Below are 19393 nucleotides of genomic sequence, written 5' to 3'. Positions count from 1 at the left end.
CTTGACTGAATCCAAAATTCACTCAATACATCGTGGAAGGTCTGAATGTTAACTGCCTTTCCTTTGCTGGAAAAAGGTTCGCTGACAATAGATGGGCCTTAGAGTTAAATATCAGAAAGGTCAGAATGTGGAAAGGGACTTAGTGAAATGTGAAATGTTGCAGCCTTGACAATTTAGAGCAGTTATATTCAGTCTCTAATCCTCAGGTGGCCATTTTTCTCTTTCAGAGTGCCCGTATCCGTCTCCCCTCCTGTCTTTCTGCTCTCTGAGTCTTTCTCTCTCTCTTTCTCTTTCTCTCTCTCTCTCTCTCTCTCTCTCTCTCTCTCTGTCTCCATCTCTCTCAATCCTTCTCCCAGTGTAGAGGTTAAGGAACAGCTTGGGAGGGACACATAAGAGAGAATGATGGAGAATGCAGCTAAAAGGTTAAGGAGGCTGTAATCCTGCAGTAAAGGACAGCCAAAACTCACACTGCGCTTCAGCTGTTCCCAAAATAATAAAAAAACAAATAAAAGGCAGCCAAGTTGTCTTTCTGCCTGTCTACAGCTCGGTAATGAAAAGAGACATGTTTAACAGAGACCACGGGCTTCTGAGTGTGGTGGCAGCCTCACACACTGGGGTCTCTTACTTCTGTTCTAGATCCCTATAATGAACCATTTATTCCCCATATTAGCAGAAAAAAAGACTATGCTGCACAAAAATCTTACAAAACAATCAAGATGCACCCGCTTTAAGGCTTCTTAATCTTCTGAAAGACACAGCGGTTATTCCAGTAACTGCTGCGCCACAGTTGAATATGAGTCATTACTAATTTCAGATTGATTCAAAGCCTTTAAAAGAACAATGCAGTTAAGTAGCCTTCAACACACTGCTGGCAGTAACTCACCAAGACATGCGGCAGAACACCACCAATGGCAGCAAAGAAAACTGTAAGCAAACATTGATGTATTGTGCTAGATTTAAAATGTGGGAAAAAAGCACATAAATGCATCAAGGATACAAGCGCTACGTTTTGGTGAAAAATATTAATGCTGCATTCACACGCTCTACAGATGAGTTTCCCGAGTTGCGAAGTCATTCCGGCTTTAATGTGTTCATGAGCTTGTGATGTGGTAACAACACGGGAGCTACAAAGGAGATATGTGTTGTATTTTATTGCCTAGGGCATTAAAACAACACGTTGATAACAGTTTGACGCATTATATTACAAAGTGAATTTGTCCCAGACATGCTGCTACACCAGCACATCCACTAAAACCACTAACATATTGCCTTACCTGACTAATGCTATAAATATATTTTATATTTTCTAACTAATCTAGGTCATTGTGCGTGGAAAGCTACTAACAGATACAGCCTAATACCAATTACCCTTACCATCAACTACACATTTACTTTCGTCTACCACATTTCTGCATATATGGGGTTAATTGGCAATTAGTTAGCCAACATTTTTGACTACTTTCTGCGTTGTTTTTCCAACCTGAGGGGGCATTTTTGAGAATTTTCCCAGTCAGGAATTAATTTTTATGATTATTAAATGCAGGGTAAATGCATACATAACGTTTATTTGATTAAAGGGAAATGGTCCAGTCAGACCTTCTTGCAAAAGAGGAAACATCATATTACTGCTATGAAAAAGGCAAATATGTGTATCTCTGTATTTTTTATTATACAGCATATTATTGACACGTAATTTGTTTGTCAAATGGTTGAGACGGCCACATTGTGATGTCCAATTCATGTCCAAAGACTACTATTAAACTACGTCCATTTTTGAAGTAGAAAAAAGATGTAAAAGATGAGTAAATTAGATTTCTGCCTCACTGTTGTAAGCCTGTGGTGTTTGTAAGAGATAAAAGTCGTTATCCAAGCTGTCTCTGATATCACATGAGGGTAGTAGCCTTCAGGGCTTTGTGCCAGATGATGCAGTATAAAACCCAACAAAATCCACAAAAAAAAGTTGGCTGTGATGGATACATGGTTCAAGCACAGGATTTTTAGCCAGGAGACTGGGGTTTGTGTCACATGTGAGTCAACTTTGGCTTACTATTTGTTTCTGTTCATGTCACATTTCGATGTTATAACACCCAGGTAACATCCCGGTCGTTGTCGCAACTTTAAGTTTGGAGTTATTTTTTAACCATAACTAGACACCATGATTGAACGTTCAAACTAAGGTTATTTAAGGTCTCAATGTTTGCTGGTTATCAGCCTGTATTGCAAGACAATGTGGATAAAATAATGCATGTTGTCACAACCATAAAACACAAGTTTGACAGATGAAATCCACTTAAAGAGACATTTAAGAGGACACCAGGGCCCAAGAGTCTGGGTCTAAGCAAACAGAGATACCAGAAGCAACAAATAAATTGTGTTTTCCCCTTTAACAGAGCTTTAAGACTCCACAGGCTGTGTCCTCTATTCCGTTTTCGTTTGGGATAAACAAAGAACAGAACAGAGATATTGAGCCTTGGATTGACTGTGGAAGCTGGACAGCACAGCAGCAGGAGGCTTCTGAATAGGGACTTCCTGCTTAGGTCGCGTCTTGCATCTCAAGTCAGTGCGACTGGATGTGCGGCTGGCTGGCTACAGCCTTCACTCACTGAGGTCATAAACTGTCCCAGATAGATGATCACAGAAGATCATGGAAGTAATTTTCCGTCAAACAAAAGCGGACATCTGCTCTGTTTTCAAATCACACAAGCCAATATTTGTTCTTGTCTTCTTGGAAAGTTTTTGTGCTGTCTGCTTGGCGTACAGATTTCCTCGGCAGCACTCAGGGAGCAGCCCCTCCTTCCCCCAGGCAGGGTTGAGTCGGCCAACCAACGGGATTACCATGGTCTGTTACTGTCTGCCATGGCCCAGACGCAGTCTAACCAGGATTGGGGCTCTTTCACAGTTTTCACAGCTCTCTAGCATCTGGAGGTCATCTGGTAAGAGGAAAAAAATGTCCAGTGTTTCTGCTGGGGTAGTTAATCTACAGGTCTGGCAACTGACTGGCTGTTCAGTACTGGCACCGGGCTGCGTAACACATGGCAGCCTGCTGCCTGTGAGGGCTGCATAAGAATGATAGTTGAGTGGTCCAAATCAAGCCAAAACGTACAACAGATTTCGCTGCACTTATCTCAAATAGACTCATGATGAGGGATGAATTTAGGAGTCAGGGAGGTTGATCTCAGAGTGTCTCTCAGAAGCTGCGTTATTCAGAACGACCCGTGTGAAGGACATTTTTTACAAGCGGTGAAAAAGACGTGCCGTAAAACCCCGTGGAAAATAACGTGCATATTGTATAAACAGGCAGCAGGCAGCACAGTGAGAGCGCCTTATCACCAGAAGTCTGCCTCAAAGAGGATCTCATCAAAAGGGTGTGATTTTACAGATCTCTTTTAAAGTTTGTCAATCAATTTAACAATGTAAATCTCTTTTAAAGATAAAGATTGACCTCATCAGGGTTTCGTCCTCACAAAATTGACCCATCTCGAGCCAATCTAGCACTCGGAGGCTGAATAGTGCTTAGCTGTGTCCCCGCACATCATTACCCCTCTCTTCACTCCATTCACTCTGACTCAGAGAAGAGAAAATGACTGAGTGATATAACCATGGCTCCAATGTCTGCTGCTCTGTGCCCTGTGCGCACACACTATAAGGCCACTTCAGAGAGAGCAGTGGCCTACGGTGCTGATCTTGCACATTAGACTACCTGCTCGGACATCTTGGCCATGCCGTGTTGCACCAGTCTTGCAAGAGCCATTCTCCAAATTGCATTTTAGTCAGTGTAAACATCAATTTGTTTCTGAGCAAAGACCGATGCTCTGTTGGTTTTGCACATCCAAAATTAGCCACACAACAACCCCAGTTCTGAATACCAACCGACCATACTGAAAAAAGGAACATCTGCTATAATTTTGTCTTGAGCCTTCCATTATTTTTTTGAATGACTCCGTCTTTGATCTTTTGTCAGGGCACTACTGTGCGGTTTAAGGGCTTTCCTCCAGTTTAATGGAAGAAAATGAGCCACATCTTTGATATCAGCGCATTAAGTGGTTTCCCTGCACAATGCCCAGTAGGATGCTAATGGCACAGGATGTATAAGGCAGACTTGCTCAACAATTCTCAATCTCTTGTAAGATGAAAATCATTTCTTCAAAAACCAAATTCTACATATATATTCTCACCAGCACTCCTCTAACTCATACTGAGGACTGTGTGCAAGATTTACACAAGCTCTGCACACTGTACAAATCACCATGTACTGGCTTCTTGTCTCATAAAACAGAAAAATCTAACTAAGATCACATGCCATGCATTTATCAGGGTTCGTGGGTGACGTATATTTCTCACTTGATGGGCATCACCATTGCAACAAAGGTGCTTCATGCTAGGTAAGAGGGCCATTTACTCTGCTCCTGTCACAACTGCATACTGTTGCTTGGCAACAATCACACAACCATTTCATCAAGAGTCAAACACCATACTTCTTTCTGAAAATTAATCACTCTTCCCTCCAGAGGAAGCACATTCATAGAGATACAGATTGTAAAATTGGTAGTGGAGGCGTTATTAGTACTGAATATGCACAGTGTGTATGACTCTGCTGTATTATACAGGTCTCTATTGAAAGCACTGCCAAAAAAAGAAAACATATAACCCTGTTTTTGTTAAAGATTTTATGAAACCGCTGAAATGACACTAATTAAAATATTTAATGAAGGAAGTGATGAACTGTTAAACTGTTTCCCAGTTCACTTTGAATTTGCCAAACAAGACTTTAACTTCTTTGTTGAAAACATTTAACCAAAACCAAAGTATGCTTCAGAGCTCGCTTTCTACATTTCCTAAGAAGGATAAATTATGCTTCATTTGCACTGCTAATTCAACATAAGCCAAGATTAGTAGAAGCAGTTTAAAAAAAAAACGGTGCCATTGAAATAAAGACAGTTTCCAGCCAGACTGAAAATTACAACCTTTGTGTTATGTATTTATAGCAATAGAGGAGCTATGCAACAATCATCTTTCTGCACAATAATGTGTCACAAAACCAACATATGAAACTTATGATAAACCATTTTCTCATTACCAAACACGGGGAAGATAATTGAAAAATTCCAAGTGGAAGGGGAATATTAAAGAGATATTTCTGTGTATATTCCACAACTGGGACTAATTCAGAAGCAGAAGTGCCTGGAGGGCCAGTCTGTCTCTAACAAAATTGGTTTACCAAAGCAGAATGTACGAGCCACAGAGTGAGGCCAAATAGCTGCCTCCTGCCTCCATGGAAATCAACAGCAGAGGTCTCGCTGCTGAAACTGAATCTTTACTGTGGAGCGAGATATGCACAGGATCACAGTCTTAGGGCTATTCGTAAGGTCCTCTAGTGCCTTCAGGCATGCTTGGAAAATTAGCCCTCTGTTGTTACCAACAGTGAGATTTTAGCTGTTGCTAATGAAATTGGACTGCGTTTCCCTGTGGCTGTGTGTTTTAGCATTTGCCACATGGATGGATGAAAGCTGTCATGCCAATAAAATCCCCCACCACCGCCTATTTGAACAATTGTGAATCATAAATTTAAGAGAGAGGTGGCCCTCCACTTTTTAGTGTAAATTTAATCAACGGCTGAGGCTCCGACGCTTTCAGGTGTCATGTTTGACAAATACTTCCAATAAGCTGGTGTCTTAAGTGCTGTCAGAGCCGTCTGAAACATGACTAAAGTTCTTTGCATACCAACTCAGATTTTATCTTCTTGCATTTCAAAGCAGCACTCGTGCCTCTGATTTAATCAACAGTTGAGTTTAAATTAAAGAGTATTACACTTTAAACATAAGCCATACAACCGTGTAAAACAAAAAAAGGAAATGAAATACATGTTATTCTTAGTCATCATGATGTAGTGCTTGACAAAGCGTCATTATTTATTTAGGGACCTGCATTTTCACTCCTTGACACACTCTCATAGTAAAACCACACTTCAGCATGCACAAACTCACACACACGCAACAACATAACACCACACAACCGCTCACTCATCTCTCGCACTCATGTCAAGGTTGATCTGAGTCACAAGTCCCACGTTCATCCCAATTAGCACTCTGATTTGGGAGTTGATAGGTGGTGATATTGGCGGCTTTGGAAGGATGCACCCATCACTCTCCTCCTCTCTCTTTCACTCTTTCAAATCCCCTCTTTCGTTCGGTGTTGGCTTTTTTTTTTTTTTTTTCTTTTTACATACCTCCTTTTCTACACATTTTCTTGTTGGGTTTCCTGGCACATTCCTTGGATATTCTTTTGACTGTAAAATGAATGGAAAAACTACAAAATAACAGAGAGCTCTGGAAAAAGATCGCATGTGACATGCAACAACTCAGACTGAGTCAGACCCCTCCCCTCTTCACCCTCTTTCCCTCCACCACCTCCTCCTCCTCCTCCTCCTCCCACCACCCTCCCAGTCATCATGAACAACAAGAACAACAGAGGACCTGTTAAGAAAGTAACTGGGGTGTTGCTGCAGAAATATTCCAAAATGGTGGAATGAATTTGCTGCATCCTGGGACACAGGAAGCCCATATTCACATGCACTTCTATTTAAGACCCATTACAGCCACACAGCAGGCAGAGAGGCTGGACTTGCAACGTTTTGCAGTTCACATTGTAATCTGATAAGTGAGAGTGTTATTTGACATTGCCCATTTGATTCTCAGAGCACTTAACATTTCAAGCCCACTTTTTTTTTTCCAGTGTGGGTCTCCTTCAAGTGGCGAAATAATGGGGGGCCATTAAAAAAGAGTCAACAACTACAAATCTGAAACTTTTAGTCACAGTGGAGCCCAATCTATGTTTGCCTTTTGCACAAAACCTGCTCTTGCTTTTTTGCTTTGTGCAAGGACAAACTGGATAAAGCAAGGAGAGTAAAGGGTCTTACATAGGTCAGGCTGATGCCACAGGCCTCTCGTGTACCAGACAGAATATTTCACCAACCCTACAGTATTAGATCATTCACTTATGAGGCAGGCTACTAATCACTAATGGCTAATATCCCCAGAACAGTCAAGACATGTGAGGGTAGGAAGGTGCGCCAAGTATTTCCAATCTGCTCCTTGTATGATTAGATTTTTTTTTTCTTTTTTTTATTCAGTCATATTAATAAGTCATTTAGTCATCAAAAGAGGAACCTCTAACAGTGGCATGGAAGGGGAGAGTTGATGAAAAGACTAAATGAAAGATCAAGTCAAGATGGAAGGTTGAGATGATGGGACACAGACACAGCATGCGCCAGACAACAGGTCATGCTCCGCGCAAAATACAGAGGTGACACAAAATTTAAGAGGAGAGACAGAGCGAGAAGGAGGCAGAGACAGAACAGTAGGAGGAGAGGTTTCATCCTGTTTACTCGACGCACTCACCATCCTCAGTTGGAACATAGATGTTTAGATAAAGACAATCCTCGTGTTGATCCTGTATGTATGTGGTAACTATATCCAGGTTGAAGGTGAACCATATAGGCATCATGATCTCTGGCACAGCATTGTGAATATTTTGGGGGCAGACGGGAGCAAAGTGAGTGGCGTTCTTGATCCCTGACCAGGAGGAAGGAGGCTCTGGGGGCATGAAGCGCTTTTCTCCCACTGGGGAGGCGGCGTACGGAACCCCCAGGTACTGGTCCACCGGCCCCAGAATCTCACTAGGCAGGGGCACCCGCACCCCCCGGAGTTTCCCGTACTGCGTGTTCACAGTGGGGTGGTAGTTCTGACCTCTCATGGCCGCAAAGCACCAACAAAAACTCAACACCCACAAGGGCACGCTGAAATTGGTGCAGCTGTGGGCACCGTGCCAGTTCTGCGAGGGGACACGACTTCTCCTTGGAGAAAACCACATGGTCCTTGTGAGCGAGTGCGACTGCAAGTGACCAACATACAAGCCGGGGCACCCCCCTCGGCAAACACACAGGCTTCCCGCTCAGCCCTGCAATCCAGCCACCTGAGGGACAGTCATCAGCTGTGTTACTGGAGCCCGCCGGCGTACAGGCGAGGAGAAAACAGTCACAGTTACGCAGCTCCTCTCCGCAGCGCGGTCCTTATTCACTGTCCTCTCTCCGCTCGTCAGATCTTCTATCCCGTGCTGCAAGAGAAGAGGACAGGAAAATTAATGACATTTCCGCGACAGCCCACCAGTTTGCTCCCATTTTTAGTCAGTCATTTTTATTGACTTGTGGAGGCCTTTTCTGGTATGACATAAAACAGCTCACATAAACATGACAGAGCTCTCAGTGCTATCATCAATCCACATAATCAAGAACCTGTCTTTGAATTGGATACTGCAATTAAGCGCTGGGCAACTTGTCAAGATGTACCTAATAATGGTAATAGGACAAGTGAAACGTGAAAGGTATCAACTGTCAGCAGGTAATTATTTTCTACTGCAAAGGCCATGGTTTACATTAATAGTTAAACGGTAGGTTGACAACTCTGTGTTAAAACAAACCTCAGGGGTCCATATGAACATTAAAACAGTTTTTGCTGGCTGTAATAATTCCTTCTGCTCATACTGGCCATTAAAAGATCCCTTCCTTACATGCCTCCAATGTCAGCGACGGGGGACAAAATCTAGATCTTTTTAAAATGTTTTTTTTTAAGCTTATCTGAGGCTAGTATGAGGCTTTTGAAGTCTGAATTAGACTGAAGAAGGTAGTGTTTAAAGACACTTTCTTTAACAGTGTTTCCTTGTTGAGTCGCAGTGAAAAGATGGCAGGGCCGCACAATATGGCATTTCAGCATCTACCTGATGTGCACTGGCACAATAGTCACATTGCAGGAAGTGTGATGTTGAACTTTATTGCTGCCTGGACCAAAAGCAAAACTCACACAGCTCCCATTCTCCATGACTAATGTTACTAGCCAAGCCTTCCCCTTTAACACAGGTAGCCTTGTGAGCAGGGCTTAAAACACCACAAGCATATGCACGGTAGTGTCCGTAGCTGGTGCACGTAACTTGGTACTGAACATACTGTATGTTATGCAGGCCTGCCAACTCTGACGCATCAACTGTAAAACTCAAGCAATTAACACTTTTCACATGCTGTCATGCCACACGTCCATGTTCTTACACAATTAAAAACAAATTTATAACTGAAAAAAGGGACACTGAAGCTTGCGCTGACAGCACACAGACAGACGCCATTTGGATTTTGATGTGTGTCCAATCATGCTAGTAAGGTACTGGTACTTGATGTGCCCAAAAAGGACAAAGAAAAATTCGCATTACAGCAATACTTCATTAGACATCATATATTAATTAAGTCATGCTGAATATGTGGCATCACCAAAGAAATCCTATTATAATTATTATTTCTATAAGTTTCCATATTAGGTTTTTCTGAGAAGCTGCTCAAAATGCTCCTCTGACCAGAAGTGTCACTGAAGATTCCTGCACAGTGACAGTCAGCTCAAATGATAATGTGAAACACTGAAAATGTCCTTGCACCAAATGGTGAAGTAAAAAAAAATGGCCCAGGTAAAAACAAATGTTGGTGCATGTAATTTTAAAAGCTACATGCACCAGTGCATATACACAGAAAAGTATTTCCAGCCCTGCCTTGTGGGTAACATTTGTATGTGAAGTAGTCTGGCAGGGTTCGTTATAGGAAGTGAGACTCTCACTGTGTGTGCATGTAGAAAAACCGGCAGGTGCCACAGACACATTGAAGTGTGTGCTTTTCCATATAGGTAGTGCTACATTAGTCAGCAGAAAGTGTCTAGATATGCTCAGATATGCATGTGCTAAACAAAAGAAATAAAGCACCTGTTTAATGCAACGTTGTCATGTCTCCCGACTATTTTGCACCGCAGAGGTGCCTGACTGTAAAGCTAGTAACCAGCTACGAGCCAGGCTAAAGCTAACTGAGTTAGCCTGAAGAAACCAGAAGTCTCCCAACTACAGTTAACAGCCGCAAAGCTGGAAGGGCAACACTAATCTACAAATAAGTCTGTCTGATATTACATAATTTACCACAAATTAAAGGAGCAGTGTGTGGGATTTAGTGACATCTACTGGTGAGGATTGTATATTGCAACCAGTTAAAACTTCTCTCAGTTAGAATTCCTTCAGTTTTCATTGTTGAGGAGGTTTTTACTGGGAGCTGAATTATCCACAGAAGTCTCATCCTCTCAAGAACAAGTGGCCCGATGTAGAGCCAGTGTCTGGTTTGTCCCTTCTCTGCTACTGTAGAAACATGGCAGTGCAACATGGACTCCGCAGATAAGGACCTGTACCCTATGTAGATATAAACAGCTCATTCTAAGGTAAAGAAACCACAAAGATTCTTAATTTCAGGTTGTAATACACCAGAAAAACAAACAAAACATACCTATTATATTATATTATATTCAATTTATATTATATATCAATCCTCCTACATGGTAAATAGACTGCACTTGTATAGCACTTTTCTAGTCTTCCGACCACTCAAAACGCTTTTACACAACATGTCACATTGACCCATTCACACACACACACATTCACACACTGATGACCGGGGCTATCATACAAGGTGCCACCTCCTACTCAGTAACCAGTCACATGCACTCACACACCAGTGGAGCAGCCATCAGGAGCAATTTGGGGTTCATAATCTTGCCCAAGGATATTTTGACATGTGGACTGGAGGAGCTGCAGATCAAACCACTGATCTTCCGGTAAGTGGACAACCCACTCTATCTCTGAGCCACAGCCTACACATTGGACCTTTAATGGCTCTTGGATACACAGAGTGTGTTGCTACTGAGTGACACGCGGGCTCTGCATGCACAGCAAACCACCAATCACAAGACACGTTTGATCACAGACTTCACCCTGGAGTGATGGAGGAGCATTATATGAATACAAGGGTGTCATGATGGGTCAACCAGTGAATTAAACTACCCAGTTTCCCCCTACAGAATCCCTTCAGAAGTGTGGTCACATCTGTTGTTGTGTTTGGTGCACTGAAACCAGATGTATAGCACTAAAGCTCAAGAAAGAATGGCAAACAGAAATTAAATCTTCAGAATCATGTTTTAGCTTTTAATATTATTTTTATTTCCTATGCAGATGCACTTCCCTAAAAAAATCCCCCCATTAATTCCAGCGTGGTTAATTATTTCCAAATAGAGCCGCTCAAGTCATCTGGGGAAAATTCCTGTATTTTTTTCATTTCGTAGAAAAATTGCAATGTCATTTTTTTCCCATATTGTGCAGCTCTAAAGTACATTAACAAAAAGGGGGGATTTTGAACAAAAACAACAATGACTTTGGCAGAAACCGACATGACTCGACAAACCGTGAAGCCTTACCATAACTTCAGATAACTGTAGATTTTGTCCTCTATCATTTCCATTGAAAACAACATTTATAAAAGGCCAGTATGAACAGGAGGGCTGATGACAGCAACCAACATCTGTTTCAATGTATATATGGACATGGTACTGCCATTTAAAGACAAATTGTGACCCTATCCTTTAAGGAAAAGCCATCTACAGCAGCAGCACTGCTAAAACCCAACAGAAGGAGCCATACACAGGCACATAATAACATGATAAAAATTTCATGCCTTGCTTAATGTCATGCAGCATTTTCCCTCCATCTCCCTTTGGTACGGATACGAACAAGGCAGAATTTAAATTTCATCTCCCTTGTTTGCTCTTACAAGAGATCTCTTTTTGGGATGAGCAGGAGAAGGGCCAGAGGACGATGTAGCTACAGGCAGCAGAGGTACCTCCAGTGTGACAGTGCTGTAAATGCTAATCAACAATCCCACGGTGAACCAGTGGTGCCAGTGACAACACCTTCCCACACTGCCTGATCAATTTTCAATTTCTGTGGCTTAGGGTCCCCCTCAGCTGTGTGTGCCTACTGCAGCATTCGCTCTAATAACAATGGAGAAGAAAAGCCAGCATTTAGAGGAGGATATTGCATTCCAAAATGACTGTGTAAATGATTTATAATGTATCAGCAGCCGTTGGAGGGCCACTAACCACTGAGAGAAAGCAATCCTGACGTTCCTGGAGGTGCTGTTATCGCTAGGCAGCTTTCCCATTTGCTGCAGACGTGGATCAACGGAAAAGCCTGCCCGTGGAAGTTGTACATGGAGCCCTCACATATACAGTGCATTTTGTAAATACTGCAGATGAGCCCACCTTCACTGATACTTGTGCAAATGAAATATGTGTGGCGGACAATTCTGCTCAGCGAACCCGGCACACCGAGCACCTGCTAAGTGATAATACATGAAAAGCCATCCACATCCAATCTGGGGACTAAAAGGCATGCATTGCTGGGGGCCAAGGGCTGGCAAAGGCTTGGAAATGCAAAAAGTCACACTGACAAAGTCCCTTCCCTGCACACTAGGATCCCTGTAGCAGGAGCTGAAAATCTAGCAGACGTTACTGCCATATCCCCTCGTTCAGAGACTATATGAACCAGATTGTTAAAAGTATTTCATTCCTGTTTTTATACACGACAAGTATATGGCATCGACCAGTGCCACATAGCACAGCATTTATAGCCTCAGCTAAAGTGAAACACTTGAACCTTGATGGATCTTTTAAAGAATACACACCGCTCAACAAGAAAAACCCTACAAACACCACAAAACACAACCAGTAATATATAAACTATATGATACACTCAGTTGCCAGTTTATAAGCTACACCTAGCTCAAAGTAATTCTGGTTCAATATGACAGTATTGCAATAAATCCCTCCTACATGCTTATAATGTTCAGCTTTGGTTGAAACTCTTCTACAGAAGTGTTGATTAAACTTCACGGTCATTTTAGAGGCTGTGGTTTGTCATGCTGTTGAATTATATTGCGTCAAACTGAGAGAGGTTACTAATATTTTGTTAATCCCATTTATATCAACTCAATTTCTATCATTAGAAATACCTATTTCCAGTACATCAGCGACAAAATATTGGAGACACCTTTCAGTTTAATGCAATACAATTAAATATCATCACGCACCTCAGCCTTCAAAATGATCGTTAGGTTGAATAAACACCTCTAAAACAGTTAAAACAAACACTGAAAATTTTAATTTTCAAAGTGGGAGAAGCTATTTCAGGCACCCCTAGTTCCGGAAATTATAGTACCATTCATTTTTCCCATAGACATTGTTATGTGACTCACAGTTGGAGCTCTTCTATAACTCGGATCAGCATGAAACTCTCAGTTAAATCATCAGTAGTAAAGATTGAAAACTCCCTCATAAAATATCTGATTCTTTAAGGGCAAACACCTGTGTACATAAAAACTTCAAGGTAGACGCTAATTGTGACTCATCTCAGCAATAAACAGCCAATCGTTCAGCCTAGAATTTTGTTGTGTAAGCAGCTAACAGGAGGTGGAAGCTAAAGATTATTGTGTTGAGAAAACTGACAACACAATCTGAGGCTTAAATTAATTCATCGCTTTTAACTTCTGGTTCAATTGTGCTTCCAAATGTAGGGCAAATTTTGATGAAATTTTCACAGAATCAGCAGGGGAAATTTGTATTAATGGCATTTTGGTAGTTGGTTCAGAGATGAGCAGTGGGTCAGGTGCAACTACAGAAAAAGGTGCAATGAGATGACATAACTAAAACAGCACGAGTCACAACTCAAAACAAAAGAAAACAATGGACGTATAACAACAGAGAACAAACTGAAAAGGAAAATAGAGAGCTTTGAACAACTAGTACAACAGCTCTGTGCTCTTGAAGGACTTCTGGTAACAGCCCTGTGTGCATAAACATGTTAAAAGCCACCCAGAGACGACGAAGAGAGCTCACAGTCGCCTATGCAATGATGGTACGTCAAGGCTGTTCAATCACAAATTCAATTGGGCCAGATTTTAAAATCAGGAAATGTAGGTGGGCCGGACATTTTCAGCAGCCTATTCAAAAACCTTTATTTTTAATGACAAACTTTAATGTAGAAAAAATTACATGAATGAATAATGAAATGAGAAATGAATGTAGAAAAAAAGCACATCACAAAGCCGGCCACATCACAAAGTGTAGAAACAGAATTTTAAAACAGCTATCAAAAGGCTATAAATAATGCTGTACATGCACAGAACCATAACATATGGCAATAATAGTACCCAATAGTAGTATAGCACAGACTATTTCTCTGTACCAGTATCCCTCTCTCTTCCTCTCCCCTCTCTCTCACACACACACACACACACACACACACACACACACACACACACACACCTCACCTCAAGATGTTTTCCATCGAGGTCAAGGAAAAGTCTTTAGGGAAAGACACAGGAAAGTGTGGCTGAGAATCACCAGAGGATCCACGATACGATATCATCAAGATACTTAAGTCACAATACAATATAACTGCGATTTTAAATATGTTGTGATGTGCTGAGCATTGCAGTTTATTACCTTATTACCTTTATTACCTTTTTTCAACAGTAAATTATGTTCCCGACGGAAAACTTTGTTTTAAGAAATGTTTTCAGTCTGGTCATCTCACTTCAGCCATTTTTTTGCAGCAGCAAAAATGTATCTAGTGAACTGAAAAAGCAGTTAATTATTCTACTCTAGTTGGCTACCTTAAGTTTAATTTGTATTCATAATATTGATAATGTATCCAACAAAAAAAGATTGATACTTGGCACTGGGTGACGATATGATACTGCCACACAAAAAAATCACGATACTATACAGTATCGATTTTCCCCCCAACCCCTAAAGGATAGGACATTATTTTATTGACTATTGGTTCGCAGTCCAGATGTTTTCAAAAGCTACAACTGTGTCACATGAGAAAACATTTGCGCAAGATACAGTATGACTGGCTCCCAGACACCATGTGTAGTTTCCATATTTTGTTATACTGGTATAGATTTATGCATGGTGGTCCACCCAGAGGTTGCGTCTGGTCCGTGGGCCGCCAACAGAATTGGCCCGTGGCACGTTGTGACTGTACGTCATCCTTTAGTTTAATATATTTATTTGTACATACATGTGTATAGATAAGACAATAAGAATTTAAACAGTTTGAACACTGCACAGGAGAGATTAGAGCCCAAAAAATGGCTTATGAAGATACCGCCCCTATTAAATAGCAACAATGACACATAAAAAAGACATAAAAACTTACACTGCATAATTGATCAAAGTTTCAAGATTAAGCAGTATTACAAATTAATAGAATTGTGCAAAATACAAAAAAATGTTTTTCTAACTAAAATTCATTACAAGTGAATCAATGAAGTGTTAAGAGTCTTTGCAAATTAGAATTCTTTTCAGATGTTTTTTAAATAACGATAATGTGGATGTTGATTGTAGCAATGGAAGTAGGTTGCTCCAAAAATATGGTCCTCTGTATTTCAATGAATGTTGAGCAAGGGAAACCCGACAAAACGGAAGATAAAAGTCCTTACAGTGTCTTGTGAAATATGAGTGAATGTCTGAGGAAGACTTATAAAAGATGTGGAAAACACTAGGCAAGTCGTGAGTTAGGGGTACATATTTATACATGAATACACAAGTCTGGTATATGTTCACATTAAAAATTTATAGAAGCTGATATTTTCTAAAGAGGAGAGGAGCAGATGAGTAGTATCTTTTAGCAAAGCTAATAACTCAAAGATTTCTTCTGAATTAAGAAATCTTATTTAGATAAGTGGGACATGTGTCGGCCCAAGCAGTATTACAATACATGTGGATAAATTAAGCTATTATAAAAAGATAAAATACAGGAATGAAAAACCAATGGATGTACTCTATTGAAAATGCCAATTAGCTGCATAATCTTTCTGCAGACAAGTTCAATATGGTATTTCATGTTATTTTTTGCCTACTATGACTGCTTCCTCTGGAATTTAATGTAAGGAACATGAATTATTTCAATGTTGCCTATGCATATGTAGGGTTTTTCTTTGAACGTTATTTACTTTTTAAGAAGAAAAAGAAGAAGAAGATATACTTTATTAATCCCTGAGGGGAAATTCAACTTTTTCAATCTGCTGTCATATACACACAGGTCCGAAATACACACACATGCACAAACAGGACCTATGCATTAAATGGATAGATGTCAGAGTAAGGGAGCAGTTGGGGGTTCAGTGCCTTGCTCAAGGGCACCTTTGCAGTCTCTATGGACTGAGCTACTGCCGCCCCCAAAACAAAATGTCACAAAATATCACAAAATCTGATTTTTTTTTAAAAACTGAGATCGGCCATTCAAAAACAGATAATGGCTTTTCATTTGCTTCGTGAATCAGTGTACTAAAATGTTCATGTGAAACTACCAGACGTGCGTCATCAGCAAATATAACAGAAAGTACATTTTGGCAGACCCAAGGTAGGTTATTCATGAAAATTAAAAACAAGATAAGTCCAAGGTTGGAGCCCTGAGATACTCCAGAAAGTAGCTTAGCTCTTATTAGCTCTGTTCTCTGTCCATTGAACAATCAAGCAGCCATTTTAAAGCAACAGCATGAAAGCCATATTTTTGTAATTTTGCCATGAGGATGTTGTGATCGACTGTCACAACACCTTTGACGAGTCTAAAAAATATGCAGAGAAGAGAAATTTTCCTGTTGTCTAAGGCTGTAGATATTTTGTAAGCAAGCTGCAAAAGACAATTCTGTGTACATATTTTTTAATAATCAAAAATTATTAATTCACAGAATCTGTTAAGTCGCATTAACCTTTTATCGACACATGAACCTTTCCATCTCCCTAACCGTAAACAGTTTTTTTTCTCCAGTGTTTTGAGATTTTCTCAAATTCTTGGCGTTTCCACTCAGTTTTTTTAATGTGCAAATTAAAAATGTACATAAAAGGAGGTGGATGGAAAAGCACTTCATGGCATCGTGTCTTGCTCTCAACTGTAATGATGATGCATTTTGAATTTGCCACTGCTTTGATTCGTGCCTCAGACTGGCCTCTTCTCCATGACAATGGCAACCAAGGCTCTTGGGTATTGTAGTATTTAGATTTGTCTTCAAATGCCAAAATTCAGGACAAAACATGACTCAGGAACAAAGTTGAAATAAAAATGACCATAACATAAACCTTTGGGATCGTAACATCATCCTGTTTTGTATTTTCAGTAACACTGAGAATGTTGTTTAAGGAAAAAATTAAATGGGAACACAGAATAGATGGAAAACACATCTGGAACCAAGACGTGTTATAAAAACTATCAATAAAATAAAAACCACTGAGGATCTATGACTACATGTCTGATCCCTCTTCAAAAACTGCTTGAACTTGAATTTAAATTGATCACATTTGTGGTCCTTTATGTGCTCGTTGGGTAAAGAGTTCCACATATTCATCCCCTGAACAAAGAAAGATGTCTGCCCAAAGGAAGTCTTCAAAAGGACACGTCATTATTCCCCATTGATACAAGATTTTCAATTTCAAGTTTAACTGAGGCCATTTGTGTTTAGATCTGCACACACAGCAGCAGAATAAGTGTGATAACACTAATTCTTGTCGAGATAAAATACATCAGGTCAAACTTTTTAATCAGGACATAGCAAGGACATAGGACAGTGTGATGGAGTGTGTGTGTTTAGAGGACACACAGCACAGAGGACTTCATCAGTCTCCCCTCCAACAGCATCTCAGAGGTCCTCTCTGCTTTGATCTCTCTACCTGCTGAAGCACTGCCAAGGGAGGAACAGAGAGAGAGGGAGAGATTGCATGAGTTCTCCCTCATCATCCCAGAAATATTGATCGTCTCATCACCGTGGCCTTGCAGCCCATAATAAATACAACTGGGGTGATGGAGGCGGGGGGAGGAGAGGAGGAGTGGGGGATGCTGTGCTGAGTCTAAGGGAGGTTATTAGCCCTTAATGCAAGACAGCACTCCACCAAGTACAAGCCGTTAAACACCATCCTCCCCAATTCTCCGATCCCTGATTAATAGGACATGTTAAATTCTGCCAGTTCAATCCCTATTCATCAATATTCAAAAGCACCTCAACGGTACAACACGTGAGTTGTCCCCATACAGATCCCATATTTAGAAGAAAATACATAGACTTTATTCCTCTTTATTTTGGTCCGAGCCCACAGCCGTGCACGCTCACTGTAGAAGACCCTTTGTTCTCCTACAGCGGAGAGATCTCTGCATCGCAATAAAAGTCTGAGCACAGAGCCAAATGTACTCCTACGCCCCGACATCCCTTAGAGAGAGGCTGAATGGACTCTGTTAAAAAAGGAACCAATAAGAGTTCTGAGTAGATGGAATTTCTGACTCTCCTTTCTCTGTTATTATAGTAGCTAGACTGCAACAAAGGCATTCACAAAGCTGCATTAGTCCTCTGGAACATCTAACTTCAAATGAAGTGAGCCGTCCTGACCTGAGCGAGTGTAATCACTGATTACAAATGCTTCTGGTGCTGTTACATTATAACAAAGGCTGAAAGTGCCATTATAGAAACGATAAGAGACAGGCAACAAGACAGGAAGCACAAGGCAGAAACCTGCGTACCCTGGCGGTTACCTCAGCTGAACTCATTAAAATGTGAGAGGCAACGGGAAAAACTTAATTTAGTGTCCTCACCTTCTATTTGTGCTCCAGAAAGACACCAATCTACATCAGTGCGAAGGCTCCATTTTGAGGCAAGCTCGGCTTATGATAGGATTGCTCCCTGGCCTCTGCGTGTCAATAATGTAGAAAATATATCTGTAAATTGTCTGCTTACACGTGTTTACTTCAAATAGGCAAACATGGATTCCAACACAGCAAAATCAATAATGAATGTACACACATAGTGCACGTCTCCTCTCGCAGGCACGCTCCATATATAAGCTCCTGGGCTTGACGAACAACAGCCCGCCATATTAAATCAAGGAGATTGGCATGTTTCAGAAACAACGTTCGCAAAATGTCAAAACCGAACTGCGGCTTCATAAGGCTCCTGCTGGGAACCGGTGCCACTGTAACAGTGAGGGATGAGGGCCCACTCTTCCTTTGCTTTGCTTTTTTCGTCAGACACAGAGCCTGTGCAGTCATTATTACTTAGGAGATTTGGCATTAAATCAAGGACAAAGACGCAGCACATTCTGACTGCTAATCACCACGGTGATGCTGACATATTTCTAAAGAAGCGGAAAGGGAGATGGTGAGGAATGACGGCGCTGCTGCTGTGGCCGCCTGCTAAGCCATGTGTCTCCACCCCTTCTCCTGGCTGCTGGATAAATGCTGCCGTGAGTATCATTACCAGCCAAACGGCCAAGGAAACATGGAGAGGTGAGCTTGGCAGGCCAAATAGAGACAGATTCCAGGTGAGTACATGTTGAGATGAATTCTGTGGCTGCACAGCAAATAAATAATGGCCATTCGGTTAACTGCTGACGGTGCTTGAAACAACTGTTTGCTCTTTGTGACTAAAATGATAGGGACA

General features: G+C 41.1%; 1 protein-coding gene across 2 annotated transcripts in view; it reads right to left on the bottom strand.

Annotated features, from left to right (window-relative positions):
- The window catches only part of nlgn3a (neuroligin 3a), a 150855-nt gene that overhangs the window by 108256 nt on the left and 23206 nt on the right, over window positions 1-19393 (bottom strand). The window contains exons 2-3 of one of the 2 annotated variants that reach the window (XM_050042962.1): window positions 7398-8112; window positions 6227-6286 (exon numbers count right to left, since the gene is read on the bottom strand). In XM_050042962.1, coding sequence (XP_049898919.1) covers window positions 6227-6286; window positions 7398-7869 — 532 coding nt within the window. In that variant the 5' untranslated portion in view covers window positions 7870-8112. The remainder of the gene's footprint in view (window positions 1-6226; window positions 6287-7397; window positions 8113-19393) is intronic. The other variant, XM_050042963.1, reaches the window with a different exon arrangement.

This window comes from Epinephelus moara, chromosome 4 (genome assembly GCF_006386435.1).
Source record: "Epinephelus moara isolate mb chromosome 4, YSFRI_EMoa_1.0, whole genome shotgun sequence".
In the NCBI taxonomy this organism is placed as follows: Eukaryota; Metazoa; Chordata; class Actinopteri; order Perciformes; family Serranidae; genus Epinephelus; species Epinephelus moara.
Note: the sequence above shows the minus strand (reverse complement) of the source record. Positions and strands in the feature narration are given on the sequence as shown.